At 43.1% G+C, this 19,289-nt stretch overlaps 1 protein-coding gene across 1 annotated transcript in view; it reads right to left on the bottom strand.

Moving 5' to 3' along the window:
- Positions 1 to 19,289, bottom strand: part of rif1 (replication timing regulatory factor 1) — a 107,748-nt gene that overhangs the window by 66,884 nt on the left and 21,575 nt on the right. Inside the window, exons 5-10 of the mRNA XM_077617557.1 lie at positions 16,405 to 16,535; positions 16,223 to 16,317; positions 14,979 to 15,168; positions 14,817 to 14,909; positions 3,593 to 3,731; positions 3,371 to 3,522 (exon numbers count right to left, since the gene is read on the bottom strand). Of these exons, the coding sequence (XP_077473683.1) occupies positions 3,371 to 3,522; positions 3,593 to 3,731; positions 14,817 to 14,909; positions 14,979 to 15,168; positions 16,223 to 16,317; positions 16,405 to 16,535 (800 nt within the window). The remainder of the gene's footprint in view (positions 1 to 3,370; positions 3,523 to 3,592; positions 3,732 to 14,816; positions 14,910 to 14,978; positions 15,169 to 16,222; positions 16,318 to 16,404; positions 16,536 to 19,289) is intronic.

The following is a 19,289-nucleotide window of genomic DNA, read 5'->3' as shown; positions in this document are numbered from 1 at the left end:
CCTGCCCTAGCGACACAATTTCAGGTTGAGGCTCGACTGTGAGTCGAAGGCATTCGCCAGCCACAGCTAACTCTAAGAAAGACTTCAAGACGACGAACGACGGTGAAAAAAAACATGAGAATATTGAAACATGAAGAGTTGTTGTCGACTGAAGAATCCGTCGAAGGCACTCGGCCACAGCTTCATCCAAGCATAAGTTTAAGCAGAGAGCCGGGGTTAAAGAAAGATGCAGGGTTGTTGTGACCCAGCCAATGAGAGCTCAGTAGAGCAGTGTTTCCCAACGGCACATTTTTTACACTTCGAAAATTCTGAGGCACACCACCAACCAAAATGACACTAAACAGTACATACAATACATATAGTTAAACACAAAATGGATATCCTGGCAGGAATCGTAGAAAGACACACACGAAGCTCTTCTTCAACAGCTCTCAGTCTCTCTGTTTTTTGTTTTTATCGCAGTCAAGCTTGAGAAGCTCAGCTCACATAGATGTGGTTGAAAACGGTCGCAATGTCAAAATAGCTTTGTTGGCCAGAATGGGGAACTCCTTGGCAACAGAAAACAAAATAACTGTCTGAATGAAGATCAGCAAAGTGTAGCTTTAAACCAAGATTTTGTTTCAGTTCAATGAGTTCCTCTTGATCCTTTAAAGTTGTGTCTTTTCCAGCAACGGATGCTAAGCTGTATGGGTCCCTAACCCAGTCAAGGCATTCTGTGAAGGCTGAAGAGAAATAAAATGACAACTTCTCCGAGAGTTTTCAAGTGTGCCAATCACCTTGCACATTACAGCAGTGTTGCCATCATGACGTTTCTCGGTGACCGGGAACATCTCAAAGTTGCCACGGTGCACATGTTGTTGCCAGAGCTGCACCTTTAAACGGAATCCCTCCATTTCATCAATGCTTGTAAGCAGGTTTTCATTTCGGCCTTGCATCCGTGTGTTCAGTTCATTCAGATGATGAAATATGTCAGCCAGGTGACTTGCAAGCAGCTTTGAGTAGTCAGACCTCTCGTTTGTCAGAAATACTTTAGGTTCCTCTCCCAGCTCATGGACGCAGACAGCACTTTGCCGCGCGACAGCTCCGTGTGGAGCAATAAGACCTTATGTTCCGCCCCTATTTCTTCATACAAAGACGCAAATAAGCAACATTTCAAATCTCGCGTTTTCACAAATTTCACTATCCGCACACCATCATCCAACACAGGAGCTCGATCTTCTGATAAGGTCTTTGCAACGAGGGCTTCACGGAGCAAAAAAGTGCGTAACAATAACATCTGGGTTTTGTTCTTTGAGCCTACTTACAAAGCCTTTGATGTGCCTGTCCATGGCTGCGGCTCCATCAGTGCAGACACCTGTGCAATTTTTCCACATTAGCCCGCTGTTGTCAAGATATTCCGACGTGACCCGAAAAATTTCCTCTCCTGATGATTTTGATAGGAAGTTTTCTCTAATGGTTTCTCATCCACAAAACGCACGTTAGCCAAGAGCTGACAATGTCCACTAATATGCGTTGACTCATGAAGTTGCAATGCACATTTCTTACTGATGCGCATCTTTTCCAAAACAACAGTTTCGATGTCCACAGACATGTCATCAATACATCTGGCAATTGAGTTATCTAAGAGAGGCACTATAGCTATCTCTATTGCCGCCTCAGGGCATCTTGAGAGCATCTTATTTACAATAACTTTACAAGCTGGCAGTCTTAATGTTTTTGCCAGTGTGGGACAAAAATCTAATTACAGAAATTACAATTTTCTTACCAGAAGTTTAAAATGTGTCAGCGAAATTGCTTCTAGTGTCAAAATATCTCAATTGTTGTCACCTTCGAGCAAGAAATACAACAACAAAAAATCTAAGTGGAATTTTGTTTTATTTCAAAATAAAGGCTACTCGCGTTTGGCCAGTCAGAGTACGTTTAACGAGGTTTAGACGTCAGCTTACCTAGGTAAGATGGCTGTGCCCCGAGCGAGCAGTGATGGGAACGCGAGTTTTTTCACGTTTACACGTTTTTTTTCGTGAATTTCATTCATAAACGTCAAAATAAGTTGTGTTTAGTGTATATGTTTATCTTTTATCCATTTTGAAATAAATGACTGTATTAGCATTCACTTGCATCATGACATCACGGCGCATGCAACGGTGCCATTTTGTCGTGACGTCATCGTGTCACGGCGCCGTCAACTTGCAGTTTTTTTGCATGTCATGTTTTTATGCGCATATAAGCCGTACCCTCGATTCAGTCATCATTTTTGTCCGACAAAAATGGCGCATATGCGAGTAAATACGGTAACTGACCTCTTACAATAAGATTGATTTTAATGAGATGAAAAGACCTGTGCAGTATGATGAGATGAAGATGAATGACTGCACAGGTTCACGAACAGCTTTCCTGCTCCTCAGATGATGCCGCAGATGATGCAGGAGAAGCTGCATGTGGCGGCGTGGTGGCTGCAGGAGGACGTTCTTAGGGTTTTCAGCAATCCAGACAGAAAGTGCATTTTCCATTCTGACGATGGTCTTATTTTGTTTACGACCCTTTTGGCATCCTTCGAGAATGATATCGAGGCAGTTTTACGGATGTTTGTCTCTTCCTTCTTGATATGGCAAACGGTAGATTCATTAAGTCCATCTTTTTGAGCTACGGTCGCAAAGCTATTTCCCGCGTCCAATAGAGTCACTTTTTTATTAATTGTTAGCATTTTTCTTCGGTTGGGTAGATGCACCAAAGGATAGAGAGCGTCTAGGCAGCATGACGAAAGGCTGCAGAAATGCAGAGAGGAATTGGTCAATCGGCATCCGAGATGTCCCGGGGTGCTGGCCAATCGGCATCCGAGATGTCCCGGGGTGCTGGCCAATCGGCATCCGTGATGTCCCGGGGTGCTGGCCAATCGGCGTAGTGCGGGGAGCCTTCGTTGCATTTTTTTAATAAATATATTTTTAAATATTTTTTTAATTGAATTTTTTTCACCCGCAAAGGGGTGAGGCAGCGATAACCAAAGCACGAAGTAGCGAGGTTAGTGTAACGGATAAGGAAATGCCTTTACTTTTTGGGGATTTCGTAACTTGGACCTTTTTCACATCTCGAGGCACTCATTTGCATATAAAATGCTTTCGTAACCTGAAAATGTCCTACCTAGAGGCATTTACAAGTAGAGGTATGACTGTATAACGTCGTATCTCTTGAAATATAGAGTGAGACAGACAGAAAAGACAGAAGCACAGAGACAGACAGAAAAGACAGAAGCACAGAGACAGACAGAAAAGACAGAAGCACATACAGTCATACAGATAGATCATATATCTATTAATACAAAACTGAGATCAGAGAACTTAAAATAAATAAATTTAAAACAAATGAAATTTACCAGATCAAAGTTAGATGACAGGTTGGGACCAAGTTGGACCACTAGGTGCCACCACACTTCCACCTTGGTGAGCATAAGTGCCTCCGACCGGATATTTATTGACATGAGGGGCTGCATGAGAAGCCTAACACGCTTTGAACTGCAAAGGATGTCTGAAGCATAAAAACTTGCAGTTAGGAGCCTAAAAATTAATCCATGGGAAAAAAGGAGGAACATGCTTACCTGGATTGAGAGCAAAGTTGTCGATCAAACTTTTCCAGGCTATGAAGGCAATTTTCTTGATGTTGGGAGAGGAACTACGAAAGCCCAACTCCTCCAAATGGAGTAATGAGTTGATAAAAGGACCACCCCGGTGGAGTAGCTGAGGAAGAAACAAAGTATTTTGAATTTCTAATCTAAGATAATTGTTTAATAATGGCAGACTTTGAGCCCAACCATTCGACTAAAAGCCCTTTTTACGGGCACTTTTCAGGAACTATGGTGGAAAAGCTCCAGTCGGCGGTGAGTTACTGATTCGTGTGCCTTACACTCTCGTTCGTCACACATTTGTTTCTTGAGTTTTGCTGAGTGTGCGTAACATAACACAGCTGCTACTGGCAATTCCATTCAATTGAAAAATGTCATTGAAAGATGTCCATGAATGAAATTCAAGAAGAAAAACGTATCTTGCATAAATCATGAAAAAACTGTCTTGTGCCTGTCACTGCTCGCTCAGGGTATCACCTTCTTACTGTAGTTAAACGTGTTCTGACTGGCCAGACGCGAGTATCCTTGATAGATGTGTTCGTAGTGTTTACCGTGTCAGCACATCCCAATAGTTGTTAACGCGGATCGAAGGTCTTGCGATCGATCGTTAAAATATCAGCCTTGACACCTGCATAATGTGTATCTCGTGCTTTTATTGCACCACAGACTTGGTAAAAAGTTGACCGCTACGGACACACTTCTTGGATGTACTGCTCTGTCAATTCTTGTTCTACGCGCAGAAAAACACCCTTTCAGAACAGAGAACACATGAGATTTTAAAAAAATCCGCTTTAATTTTTTTTTTTTATTTCTTGTTTGAAAGTGACAACTATTGCAGTGATATTAGCCATCGAGAAAAAAAATAGATATTTCAACATTTGAAGCAATTTGGCCACCACAACATTTTAAACTGAGCTCGTATGTCGATTTTCTCGTAACTCAAATGAACGTTTCCCATTGAAATGAACTAAAAACTAATTAATTCGTTCCAACCCTCTGAAAAAACACCAAAAACAGGGTATTGGATTGGAAAAAATGTTTTATTTGTTCTAATTCGTCATCTAGTAACAAAGTAACACAACTAGTTGTTTAATAGTACTAAAATTATACAGATTCCGAAGGGGGGAGAGAGAGAGACGGACAGAGAGAGGGGGGAGAGGCTTTTTGCACGGCAACGCACTCGTACCAAAAACAGGATATTGGATTGGAAAAAATGTTTTATTTGTTCTAATTCACCATCTATTAACAAAGTAACACAATTAGTGGTTTAATATTACTAAAATGGGTTTAATAGTACTAAAATTATAAAGATTTTGAAGGGGAGAGAGAGACGGACAGAGAGAGGGGGGCTTTTTGCACGGCAACGCACTCGTAACATAACATAAACAAATTTAAATGAACTTGGATTACGATGCAGACACACTCAAATATAAGTTTAATTGAACCTAACACTAAACTTAATTATAATTTTGTTTGACATTTTGATACCCTTCTCCCGGGTTGGCTCTTTTTGCCCCGCCTCCACACTGACTTTCAGTCAATATCAAGGGTTGTTTGAGTTTGTATTCACTTCAAAATATTCCCAAAATGATGCACACAAATCTCCTCACAATAGGATAACGCACGACCACTTTCCAACGAGAAGTAGTATATACGCCATTCACACTGACTAACGGGGGAAAACACTGAAAAAATGCAACGCTCCGCCCAGTGCTCGCAGAGACATTACAAAGAGGGAGTTGCGACCAGAGAGACATTACACGAGGGAGTTGCGGGGATAGAGACAGTGCCCATGATGTTCTTATGAGCAGCCTCGCCCGTCCGCTGTCTGCTCATATCAAAATGTGTCTCGTTTCTCAAGATAAATATTTGCCCAAAATTTTACTCGTATCTCGAATTGCTCATATGTCGGGCCACTCGTATGTCGAGGTACCACTGTAATTCCTTCATTAAAAAGCATCAGGTTCTCATCAAGATACTCACCATATTTACTTGCATATAAGCCGCACCCTTAAAATTACCTGAAATTTTTTGAATTTTACAATTTCTCACGTATAAGGAACCCCCGATTCCCAATTTTTAACTCCATAATCATGGTTGTAATAGGGGGCACAATTGTGTTACTGTAAGATTATATCCGTTTTTGAGTATAGAAGCATCGTTCTCATACAAACTGTGAATGGCTGACATGTCAGCATAAACACTCAACAGTCTGACTGATAAATCAATCTTAGTATTGTGATTGAGTTGACATGTCAGCACAAACACTCAACTGTCCGACACTGATCAATCAATCTTTGCCCTGCAAATGACTGAAACGTATCTGTCCAAAGTCCTGCTGACAATTGTCAGTTTTGCCTGTATATAAGATTCACTCACTGGTCATTCGGAGAGCGCTGCAAGGACAACAGACTGTGAGCGATCACGCTGTTCGAGCTCTCCCCATTTCTGCAGTGTGGTAATAAACGTATTTCCTTTAAATTGGTCTCACTCTTTCTTAACCTGCTCCTGAAGTTGTTTTTCAGACCTATCATTCTTTGGTGCCAAAACCCGGGACCCAACACGCCAGCAATTGCCGGAGCGACGACAGACCCCTACGAAGGGTAAAATAAAGACTGTCGACAGCATCCTCCATTGAAAGGGTCAACCCGACGGACGTTCCCTCGCCGCTCCGGTAATCTGGTGACGGGTCCCCCGAACTAGGGCAGGTTCGGAACGAGAAAGATCGTGAGTTCACCCTTTGATTTCTGTCCCCGTGAAGTGTGATAATTTGAATGAGTATTATCACTGCGGTAGTATTGAATGTTTGAGGTCTAGACCGACGCAGGTAGAACATGAATGTTCGAGGTCTGGACCGACGTAGGTAGAACATGAATGTTCATGGTCTAGACCGACGTAGGTAAAACATGAATAGTCAGGGACTCCGCTAAGAGATAAACTCAGGGACTTGTGGAGATTAGGTGAATCACGAAGTAATATAATTGTTGTTTAAATTATTAAGTAAGTGATTAATATGGGTCGGAAAGCGACGAGGGAGATTGCTTTGTTGCCAGACTGCAGAATGGAGATCGGAGGGTTGCCAGATGTGGGGTATGTGCGGATGCGTAGTGAGGGGGGGTTGCCTGTGTCTGCCGCAATGGGTGGAGAGGCATGGTTTCTGTCCCAATTTGAAGGATATGGAAGGTTTGATGAAGAAAAGAGTTTTGTAAGTGAATAGAAAAGAAGGTGTGGAAAAAGCAGCTGAAGGTGTGCGGAGAGTTGACTTGAGTTGCATAGAGTAGACTTAAAATATTTTGTGTGCTGCAGAAAATGGCTCTTATCTTAAGTAAACATCGTCTCCTTGTGGGGGTGAGATGAGTCAATAGGAATTCAGCCAGTAAATGTAGCTATCCTTGAGTGGTTAACAATATAGGGGTGATTTGCGAATTAGACCTTAAGTATTAAGACTTATTTGGTTTTTAATTATATCAAACATGAAAATGACAATGCAAAAATGGAATTCATGCAAATTATTAGGTAAAGTGAACCTGGCTGGTTTAGATAAAATAATTAATTTAGGATAGGCATGATTTCCCTAAGACGGAAGAGGCATGGGATGTTTTCAGTGCACGGGAAACATTCCTTGTTTTGCCCTGAGCAGGTGAAATATGCTTTGGCGTGGGTCATATTAATGACTATTAATGATATACGGATTGCATAAGCATCGAACAATTGATGTCAACCAAATGACGTTGACCTATTTCCTCTGGGAATTATTATTGCTGATAGGACAGCAAAAGGTGATTAGCTGCCAAGGAGCCCAGACTGAATTTGCAGACCACTGGTGTCTGATTAGGAGTGTGAGCGTGAATGGTTATCTGTCTTTGTGTTTTTGATTGGCGGGCCACCGAGATATAATCAATCGGTTAGATATCAAGGTGGAAAAGGATTTAGAAAATTGGAATCGATTTCTGAAATCGCCAATAAGTCCTTTTCAGGGATGGCGGCGAAGGATTTGGAAATTTGAAATCGATTTCTGAAATCGCCAATAAGCCCTTTTTCAGGGATGGCGGCGACAAATTATGGGAAAAAATATTTCGTCAAATGAAATTTTTGATGAAAATGCAGCAGCAGTACTCCAAATGTGAAACTTGATGTGGAGGAACAAATAATCTGCTCTGCAAAATGGGGAATTTGGGGGCACTGAAAAAGAAAGAAAGGAAAAATCTTTAAGGAAACGCATTGAATTTGGGTGGTGCCAGGAGCCTGGGTGCTCAACCTACAGTATAAAGAAGAAGCACTAGCATGACCCAAAGTGGGAACGTCCATACCAAGTGTTGCTGACCAACCAGCAGACATGAAAATAGCCGAGGGGGATGTGGATCCACCTTTTGCACTGTAAGGTTCTCTCAGTTGAAACGTTTGAGGAGACAGGTGAGAACAACTTTCTGACGTAATAAAATGAAATGACAACCACTTCAATATTGATTGGAAAGATTATGGCTCAGCAAGCAATGCCATAAACCATAGGGAACTCTTTTATATTGGTTTAATTGTCTCCATATGCAAAAAAGGTGAAAGCATTTCAATTGAGACTAAACCTTCTTACAAAGGGTATGGAAGGAATGGAAACGTTCAATGGATCCCCAGTCAAACACGCAGAGCTTCCCACAGAACTCCTGAAAGCGGTACAGCTAACAAAGAAGCTGGCTATCTGCAAATGTAAAGCACACACGATGAGACAAAACCCCGTCTCATTGGGGAACAAGCGAGCAGACGAAGCAGCCAAAGAAGCTGCAAACTCTGCAAACATCCAGATGACAATCTCCACAGTGGAAAGACAGCCCAATCCATGCCGAAATCCTAAGAGACATGCAAAATAAACGACCAGAAAAAGAGAAACTACAATGGGAAACAGAAGGAGCCACTCAACACAAGAACGGCCTCTATGCAAAAAAGCCATGCGTCCCACGATCATCGTTTGAAGTGATTGCCAAATTGAGCCATGGCAGGAGCTATGTCTCAACAGGAGGGATAGTATAGTCCCAGAGGTCTCCAAAGCTACTTTTAAAATTTAGCAGAAACTGTCTCACCTGCTGTAGACACAACTCTCAAGGCAATGAACGACTCAAGTGCGGAACAAGGCAAACAGGAACATATGCCTTCGAGGTTCTGAACATGGATTTCATCGAACTGAACCAAAGTGGCATATACAAGTACTGTCTTGTGATCATTGACACACTTACCAAGTGGGTTGAGATATGCCCATCCAAGAAAGCTGACACCTTGGCAGTTGCAAAAGCCATATGCAAAAGGATCATTCCAAGCCATGCAATGCCACGGGTCATTTGGAGTGATGATGGTGCTCGCTTCGTGAGCCACGTGGTCCAAACCGTGGGACGGCATCTTGGAGTCAACCTGAAATATCGTTGCGCCTGCCGCCCCCAAAGTGCTGGACTCGTTGAAAGACCCAATGGAGCAGTAAAACTCAGACTCAGAAAAACCATGGAAGACACGGGAAAACCATGGCCAGAAAGCCTGAGCCTGGTAGAAACATACATGAGAATCATTCCAACAGCACAGGGATGCACACCATTTGAGGCAGTGAACGGCAGACCCTTCGACTTACCAATGTGGGAAAAAGATCTGGTGGTAGAAGAGAAAAGAGAAACAAATCCCCTCACTCAGTGGTTATGCAAAATGTTCCTAGAAAGAACTGTGATAAATGCAAATGATCTGCCGACATCTTCTCTGTCTTCCACACAGGAGGTCCTGTCCCCAGGCAACCTAGTACTCTTCAAGGTGATAAAAAGAAAGTGCTGGTCATCTCCACATTGGGACAGGACCTCACTGTGTGATTTTGACCGCTAACTTCACCAAGTTGGCCACCACCGTCAAACCTGATGAACGAGTGTTGGAGCTCACGACCATGATCCAGTGTGGGGCTCTGATGTCCCCCTTGAACACAAACACTGGTCAGTCTCCTCCAAAATCCTGATAGCTCTGTTCCACTGGGTAGGAACAGCAAGGAACACTATACATCTGGAGGCCATTGACTACAGATTCCAGGCCTATGTCAACGCATCAGTCCGACTACAACAAGGTCGAGAAGCCCAAATAACTGCCCAGCAGGGAGGTGTGTGTGCCATGGTAGGAGACTCATGCTGCACCTTCATCCCTGCCAACGCATCCTACTCAGTCCATGATGCCCTGCAAACTATGAAGAACATACAGGACGCTATGACCAAAGATTCGGTTCCACAACAAGGATGGCTTGACTGGTTCCTCTCGAGCTCATGGACACAGACTCTTTTCAAAGCCCTAGTACCGTTCGTAACCGTTATTGCTCTCGTGCTTGTTATCCTAACTTGTTGTTTCCCCTGCTTCTCAGCTTTGATCAAACGTACCATTAATGCCACAGTCGAACGGACCATGATTGTTGAAACCCAGGTAATGCTAACTCGTATACACATGCAACAATCCATATCCCAATCTGACCCTGATGTTGTGCTACTGTCTAACACTGATTAATATGTCTTTCCTATTCTTAGACACCAGGCCATGAGGCGATCATCCCAAACGGGAGGTCAAGGGAGGAATTCTCCCTCAACTGCACGAGGGTCTTTCGCCCCCCCCTCCTAGTCGGTCTAAACTCCAGTTCGAAGTACAGTGGTACCTCGAGGTACGACGAAAATTTCGATCTGATAATTCGCCCGAGATACGATCAAAATTTCGAGATGCGACCAAGCCAGGTGGCCATGGCACCATCTTTTTTGCCTCTCTTTCGTGTATAAATTATATCTACGAGCACTGGGCATTTCCCCATCCGTTTTTCCCCCACGTTGGTCCACATTTGCATACAAGGTAAACAACAATGGATCGGCAGAGTTTTGCAAAGAAAAGCCGATCGTTGACAATCGACATGAAGCGCAAAATAGTTGAAAAATATGAGTGGGGTACGTGTTACCGAGCTCGCTCGGCAATATGAGAGGAATCCGTCAACTATATCCACCATCCTTAAGCAGAAGGACGCAATTAAGGAGAAGAGGCCTTCCAAGGGACTAACCCCGATGTGACAGATGACACAAACCTAACCCTTCGTGAATTTTGGAAAGAGCACTTTAATATTGTCTATTGCTTGAAAATTATTAACGATGCATGGCAGGGCATCACACAACGAACTCTTAATTCAGCATGGAAAAAATTGTGGCAGCTTCCGCTGAGAGAGACTTTGAAACAGCAGCCCACACGCTGTTCGAGCTCTCCCCATTTCTGCAGTCTGGTAATAAACTTACTTCCTTTAAATTGGTCTCACTATTTCTTAACCTGCTCCTGAAGTTGTTTTTCAGACCTATCAGTTACTTTGAAGGGAAAATCTGGAGAAAAATCATCACAAGTTGTATTTCTGAGATACTGTATGAATCAAAAGCACATTATTAGGGTCAATATCATAAGAAAGTTAATATGACTGTCTTTGTAAATGCAAAATATAAAATTATTTAATTTGAAAAAAGATGTTTATCTTGATGAGAACCTGATGCTTTCTAATTATCAGAAATTACAATTTTCTTACCAGAAGTTTAAGATGTTGTGGCAGCTATATTGCTTCTAATGTCAAAATATCTCATTTTTTTCGATGGTTCATATTACTGCAATAGTTGTCACTTTTGAACGAATAATAAATGAAAAAAAGTGGAATTTTGTTTTATTTCAAAATCAAGGATACTCACATCTGGCCAGTCAGAGCAGGTTTAAATAGATTAGAATTTTATTTCATCCTGTATTCGGGAAATTTCTTGGTTGCAGTAGCAAGACAGACAAGACCTTTTAGACCTATGGTAAAAAAAAAAACTGGAGCCACACACAGAAAGTCCACAATGTGGCGACCTTCTGCAGACTGAGGTTACCACACAGTTCCTCAGTTGTCTGGAGGTTTTAAAGATCATCTTCATTGCCTAGATCCTCCTAAGGTGTCCTATCACCTAATCAGCAGCAGCAGTGAGGCTGGTGGAGGGCTTCAAAGCACACAAGCAGCCCAGCAAGCACCGGCAGCTCCTCCATCTGACCGGGGAGAGATCTTCCGCTCCCATAACAATGATGGAATGCTCGGTCTGGAGCGTTGCCTCTTCTCCCGGCACTATCGTCCACTGCTCACAGCTGATCCTGCGTGCATGATGACAGCGGAGGCACGGCTGAACCGCTCCAAAGACGTCCCGGACTAGCACAAAGAAACCAAGCAACGTGACTGGCCTAGCCAGTCTCCAGATCTCAACCCCATAGAAAATCTGTGGAGGGAGTTGAAAGTCCGTGTTGCCCAATGACAGCCCCAAAACATCACTGCTCTAGAGGAGATCTGCTTGGAGGAATGGGCCAAAATACCAGCAACAGTGTGTGAAAAGCTTGTGAAGAGTTACAGAAAACGTTTGGCCTCCGTTATTGCCAACAAAGGGTACATAGCAAAGTATTGAGATGAGCTTTTGGTATTGACCAAATACTTATTTTCCACTATGATTTGCATATAAAATCTTTAAAAATCAAACAATGTGATTTTCTGGGGGGAATTTCCACATTCTGTCTCTCATGGTTGAGGTTTACCCATGTTGACAATTTCAGGCCTCTAATCTTTTCAAGTAGCATAACTTGCACAATTGGTGGTTGACTAAATACTTATTTGGCCCACTGTAAGGCGGCAGCACCCTAGGTAAGATGGCGGCGTCCCGCCATAGGTAAGATAGCCGCGCCCCGAGCGAGCAGTGATGGGAAAATGAGCTTTTTCACGTTTTCTGCAAGATACGTAGGTTTTTTTCTTGAATTTCATTCTTAGACGTCAAAATAAATTTTGTTTAGCGTTTTATCGTTTATCTTTTCTCTGTTTTGAAATAAATGACCGTATCGGCCGCATTCGCTTGCGTCGTGATGTCATCGTGTCATGATGTGATCAAGCTTATATGGGAGTAAATACGGTATTTCTTTTATCAAATTGAATAATTTGATACTTTGCATTTACAAATACAGGTATATTAACTTCCTTATAATATTGACCCTAATAATATGCTTTTGATTCATACAGTATCTCAGAAATACAACGTGCAATGATTTTTCTTTAGATTTTGCCTTCAAAAGTAACACATTTGTACTCCCTATTAAAACAATAAATATGGAGGTGAAAATTGTGAATCAGGGGGCGGCTTATACACGAGAAATTGTAGTGTTCCCTCGATTATCACGACCTCGCCTATCGTGAATTCACTGCTTCGCGTTTTTTTCTGCTGTTAAAAAAAATTATACGTTGGGAACTCGAAGACATGAAAAATAGCAGTGAAAAATGGCGGAGGTCACGACAGCGCTTCATCTCTCAGCGCCGAAAAAGTTATCTACAATACAATAGAGGGAGAATGGCCGCTCCAAACATCATTTATACATTTCTACAGTTTCCATTTTCTCTTTTTTTGCGAATGACTATTGCATATTTTTTTGAGTCACCGTTGAAAATGCCTCCTAAATATTGATGTTGCTTGATATGCTAAATGAGTATAACGCAATTGCGGCATAAATGAATCTACACTGTGGCGTTCTTTTGTACATAAATCAGCTGGTAGGAACGATTTGAATGTTAATGGGCTCCCGCCGTTAAAATGAAGACACAGGAAGTGAACGCACTTCTTTGGAGATGCAAGCGTGTTGTAGTGTGTTGCTGTAGACAGGAGGATATGCGTGAAACAGCTGCCTCGTGGCGCAAATAGATAAAAATAAATTCTCGTGAGGTGAAGAGGTCTGAGGTATAGCGGCTGGATGAAATGAACAAGCATTGTGATGGAATTATGCCGTAGATACAGCCGTGAAGCAACACGTTTTTTTGGGAAGCGCATGGCAGCCCTTGTTGATGTGTTGAAAAAGTTCTGTTAGATATATTTTTTGGTGCTTTATCTTCAGAGACTCATGTTTCATGATGTTGCTTTAATTGATTGTTTGGTATCTCCTTTGTGTTTCAATGGTGCCGGCCAGCTGCTATATGTATCCCTATGTTTTGTGAATGAGTTAGTCTAGTCTTGTCTAAGTGCAACAATGTAGACGTATCATTATTTTGCAACGCTTTTTGTCCTCTTTCTCATCGGGTAGGGTTTGCCCTCTTTTTTCCTTTTTTGCTAATTGAAACTAGTTTCTTAAATGTATTTTTGTAACCTACCAGCCGTACAATAAAATTATGCTGGCTTCCAAACCTCCCTCTGTTTTTGGCCACACAATTTTTGGTGAAACCCACTCGGAGTTATATTACAGGGATGTTTGATTTTTTTTTGAAGTTTCGTAACTTCACACTGAGGCTTTTCGTAACCTGAATTTTCCATATGTAGAGGTACCACTGTAGTTGTTATCTACAGTAATCCCTCGAATATAGCAGTTAATGTAGGCCGGACATGGCCGTGATAATCGAAAAACCGCGAAGTAGGGTCACCCCTATTAAAAAATATATTTTATATATATTTTTTTACTTCAGTGCTGAGTCCTAGTGGCAAGGGTGGCTCCCGCTTTAATAATTAATAGCAGAAAAAATCGCGAAATGGTGAATCCGCGATAAGTTAAGTTGGGATAATCGAGGGATTACTGCATTACTAAAAATAGTCCCTAACTCCAGCTCGGAGGCTGAATGGTTAGCGCGTTGGCCTCACAGTGGGAGGCCTGGGTTCGAATCCACGGTTGGTCCACCTGCATGTTCTCCCCAGGCCTGTGTGGGTTTTCTCCGAGTACTCCGGTTTCCTCCCACATTCCAAATACATGCATGGTAGGCTGATTGGACACTCCAATTTGCCCCTAGGTATGAGTGTGAGCGTGAATGGTTGTTTGTCTCCTTGGTCCCAGCGGTTGACTGGCCACCAATTCAGGGTGTCACCTGTCTCAGGCCCGAAGTCAGCTGGGATAGGCTCCAACACCCCCCGCAACCCTAGTGAGAAAAAAGTAGTTCAGAAAATGAGAGAGTCCCTTACCCTGGAAGGGGTTATGGGTCTTGGGTGTCAACTTTTAAATAGCTGTCAACTGCAGTGATCACTACTCATGAAAGGGTTCGTTTCCACATTTTACAAACCAACATCTGCACAACTGAAGTTGAGAGTCTTGTTTCCAAAAACAGACCCTTAGAAGTATTTAAACTTGAGAGGGCAATAGAAAAACTATATGGTGCAAGTGCAAGCACCCCATCTGCATTAATAAAAATAATCAAGTGTACCTTCCCAAGAAGTTTGACAAATAAGGGCCAAAGCTTGAGAATGTTTGTTTCATTTTTGGACTTGAACAGCTTTTCCATCTCTTGAATCAGTTTCTGTGAAGACAAAGAGTAAGTCATCATCTCATTAATATCAACTTTCACATTTTGACGGCACTAATTTACTGTGGACATTAAGGGTTCGACAACGGCAGCCACTTCTATCTGTTTTCGCAGCATCAGGGGCAGACCCATCTCCATGGCAGCTGCTGCTTTCAGGCGCACTTTGGAGGCTGAGTGCACCACCAGAGGGATGATAAGCTTGGCCCAGCAGACAGCCTGCTCACCCATCTGAGAAGGAACTTGCTCAAGCAGTCTGTAAGCAGCAAGCCATGATAAATCAAAATATTTCAATTCAGCCTTGGGAATATTTAAGGGTCACCTTTTTTCCCTCCAAGATGGCGCCGTCACGCGTAAGCCAGTTGCAGTAGCTCTGTCCACTCTTATTTGTTTTTCGTGTTTTACAGCCTTTCTATCTTTTTTTAAATATTTCTTAATACATTCCTTTCGACTTTACTTTGTACTTTATACTTTTTACTTTAATGTTTTTACAACTTTCCTTGTTCTGTTAGCCTGGCTTCTTTCGGCTACTTCTTTTTTGGAACCATTCAGCCATGCCTACGCTGTCACACACATGGGACTAGCTGTTACAATACGCAGCGGAAGGAGCAACACCTCGGTGCCGCCGGGGATTGGGAGCTGGACAAAAGTGCCGGGAGAAGAGGCAACGCTTCTGACCAACCATTCCATCGTGAGATAAGATGGAAGAGCTGTCGGCGCTTACCAGCAACGGAGTCGAGGTGCCCTACTCTGCTACTGTTTTCTTCAGCTCCAGACTACTGAGGAACTGTGCGGATAAGCTTGGAAGTGTGACTCTGCATATTCTCTACCTCGGTCACAGTCTGCAGAAGTTCCCCATCTTGTGGAAGACTTCCTGTGTGTGGTTCCAGTTTTTGTCCAACTTTACAACGTACAACTTATTGCGTCTGTATCCGTTTTAGCTATCGCAACCAAGATGGCGCCGTTCAAGTGGCAGCCGGCGGCGGTAGCTCCGTCCACTCTTGCTCGTTTTGTGTTTTTGCTGCTTTTCTGTCTTAATGATTTGATTTGGTGATTCTTAATGATCCCATTTACTTTGATTTGATTTGTACTTTGTGCTTTTGCTTTGTTTTTCTGGTCTAATCACCCCCTTGCTACTGCCACAAAGAAATTTCCCGGATACAGGTTGAATAAAGTTATCCAATCCAATCCAATCCAATCCAAACCCAGAGCGCAAAGAGAGACATGTAATAAAAATGGATGGAGGCTTTATTACATCCCATTCACTTTTTACCGAATCTAAATAAAAGGAAAAGTACAAATAAAGCTACCTGATGATGACCTTCAAGGCCTCATGCTCCAAGAGAACTGACTGTCCTTCGGCTTTGCTCCAAACACTCTCCAGCGTGCTCAGTATAGATGGCACCTGCGGGAATAAATAACATTGTTTGTGATATATGTGTGTGTACTGTGCCCTACCGTTAATACTGAAGTTGTTTTTGTCTTTGCTAACCTTTCCCCCCACTATTCCAGCGGGAAACTTCTGTTTGGAGATGACCCATAACGCTTGAGTGCAAGTGTTCTTCTCAGCAGATTTTGACACCACGGAGCAAAGTGCAGACAAGATTTCTGTCATGAAGGTTTCTGGAACATAAAAGTAACCAGTTGTGCACTCACTTGAAAAGCAATCTGGACAGTGCCGCACACAATTGCAGGAGGTTTTAATCAGGCAAACCTCAAAACTGTTCTGCCATAATTTTACCAACATGTGAACTGTCCAAAAAGAGGATAAATCTGTGGATCATGTTTACTCGAACATCAAAGGTGCATACAGAGCCATACCACGCACACACTTGGGAGACTCAGATCACACCTCTTTGTTCATGGCCCCAACTTACAATCTTTTTAGCCGATATCAAAGCCACAAAGACCAACCATTATCACATGGACTGACGACGCCCTCCCCCGACACCAAGACTGCTTTGAACAGACACAGTGGGAAACTTTCCACCATGAGAACCTGGGAACCTTCACAGACACAGCACTGTCTTACATCAAGTATTGCATGCTATGGTCACTGTGGAGAAGACCATCCAGGTGTACCCAAACTGGAAACCATGGATGATCAGCCAGGTCCAATCCCTCCTCCGGGCCCAAGATGCAGCCTTCAGATCTGGTGACAGGGCACTCTACAGCAGTGTTTCCCAACAATGTGGCAACGTAAGGTCTCTGTGAGCACATTACTTTTTGCATAATATTGGGAGAAAAATATAAAAATTAAAATAAGGTTAAAAATGTTGCATTAATTATTTTAACATGAACTAAAAGATGTTCAGGGTCTGCGGACGTGAGATTGGTGTGAAAAAAAATGATTTAGGGAAGAAAAAAAATTGTGAAGGGTTATTTAATTCCTGTCAATAAAACTCTGATGAGAAAGACTTTATAATGTTAATATAGGCGACATAGTTTTAAATTAGAAGATTTTCAACTAGTGGTGTGCCTTGAGATTTTTTAAATGAAAAGTGTGCCGCAGCTCAAAAAGTTTGGAAAACACTGCTGTACAGCGCAGCTCGCGCCAACCTGAAGAGAAGCATTAAGGCTGTCAAAGCAGAATACAGGGGGAAGATAGAAGGGCAACTTGACGACCCTCGAATGATGTGGCAGAGCATACAGACCCTCAGCAACTACAAAGGGCGAGCTGCAACTCCTGTGGACTCAGTTTCAGCACTGGCAGAGGACCTAAACAACTTTTTTGCCCACTTTGAGTCGCAAGCCCATCACCCAGTCACACCACATCAACCTGGAGTACATCCCACACCAAGCTCGGGAAGAAGCCCCACCCCATTCATTCATTGTGGAGGTAGTGGATGTGAGAGGTGTGCTTCGCGCAATAGAGGAAGGCTACAGGACTGCATGGAATACCAGGCAAAGTACTTAAGGCCTGTGCTGACCAAATAGCTCCAGTCTTCACAGAGATTTTCAACCTTTCACTGGAACGAGCCTCCATCCCAGCCTGTCTGAAATCGGCCACGATCATCCCAGTACCCAAGAAGTCACCCGCTAACAATCTGGGCGACTACCGCCTAGTAGCTCTCACACTGATCATCACCAAGTACGTTGAAAAATTGATACTGAAACACATCAAAGCCTGTCTTCCCCTCATCCACGGCCCACATCAGTTTTCATATCGGGCGAACAGATCCACCGAAGATGCAATAATCACCACCCTCCACACTGCACTGAGCCACCTTGGAAAAAGAGGGAGCTATGTAGGAATGCTTTTCACCGACAACAGCTCAGCCTTTAACACCATAAGACCGGACATTCTTATGCCCAAGTTGGCCCACCTGGGGCTCCCACCTTCCACATGCTCCTGGATTGAGGACTTCCTGATCAACCGACCCCAGCACGTGAAGCTGGGTCGCCACCTCTCATCTGCCCGAATGCTAAGCATCGGCTCGCCCCAAGGTTGTGTACGGAGTCCACTAGTCAACTTGCTCTACACACACACGACAGCAGACCCACGCACCCTGAGAACATCATTGTGAAATTTGCAGACGATACAACGGTGGTGGTGATGATCACAGGGTAGAATGAGACGGCCTACAGAGATGAGGTCCTTAGACTCATCAAGTGATGCGCTCTCAACAACCTGGCACTGAACGTCTCCAAAACCAGAGAACTCATCCTGGACTTCCGACGGAACAGGGCTGCTCCATTGCCCCTGTAAATTAATGACGAACGTGTGGAGCAAGTAGAGACTTTAAAATTCCTAGGAGTCCACATCTCTGCTGATCTCATTTGGGCGGCAAACAACACAGCACTCATCAAGAAGGCGGAGCAGAGGCTACATTTCCTGAGAGTACTCAGGGAGGAGCAACTGAACACCAACCTGCAGAGGGTGATCAAAACAGCCCAAAAGACTGTCAACTGCCCCCTACCCAGCCTGTCCAGCACCTACAAATCCTGGTGCCTTAGAAGGGCAGCGAGTATAATAAAAGACAATACGCATCCTGGCTTCCACCATTTCAACCTGCTGCTGTCTGGAAGGCGCTACAGCGCTATAACTGCAAAGACAAACAGACTCAAGGACAGTTTTTTCCCCAAGAGCTGTCACCATACTCAACTCGAGTTCTGCACCTAGGACCTAATCAAGACTTGTTACTACTACTTATTCTACTTAATTATTATGTTGACCACTTATTTATCTATTGCTATTTCGTGATTATTTATTTATAATTACTACATATTGATTTTCTATGTGTTTGCTTGTTTGTTGTTGCGTCCATAGATTCAGCGAGTGGTGCAACTAGGCGTTATATGTCTCCAAAACCGTGGAACTCATCCTGGACTTCAGAAACACTTCAAAAACAAACTCACTATGCTCTGCTGACCTCA

This window comes from Stigmatopora argus, chromosome 13 (genome assembly GCF_051989625.1).
Source record: "Stigmatopora argus isolate UIUO_Sarg chromosome 13, RoL_Sarg_1.0, whole genome shotgun sequence".
Lineage (NCBI taxonomy): Eukaryota > Metazoa > Chordata > Actinopteri > Syngnathiformes > Syngnathidae > Stigmatopora > Stigmatopora argus.
Note: the sequence above shows the minus strand (reverse complement) of the source record. Positions and strands in the feature narration are given on the sequence as shown.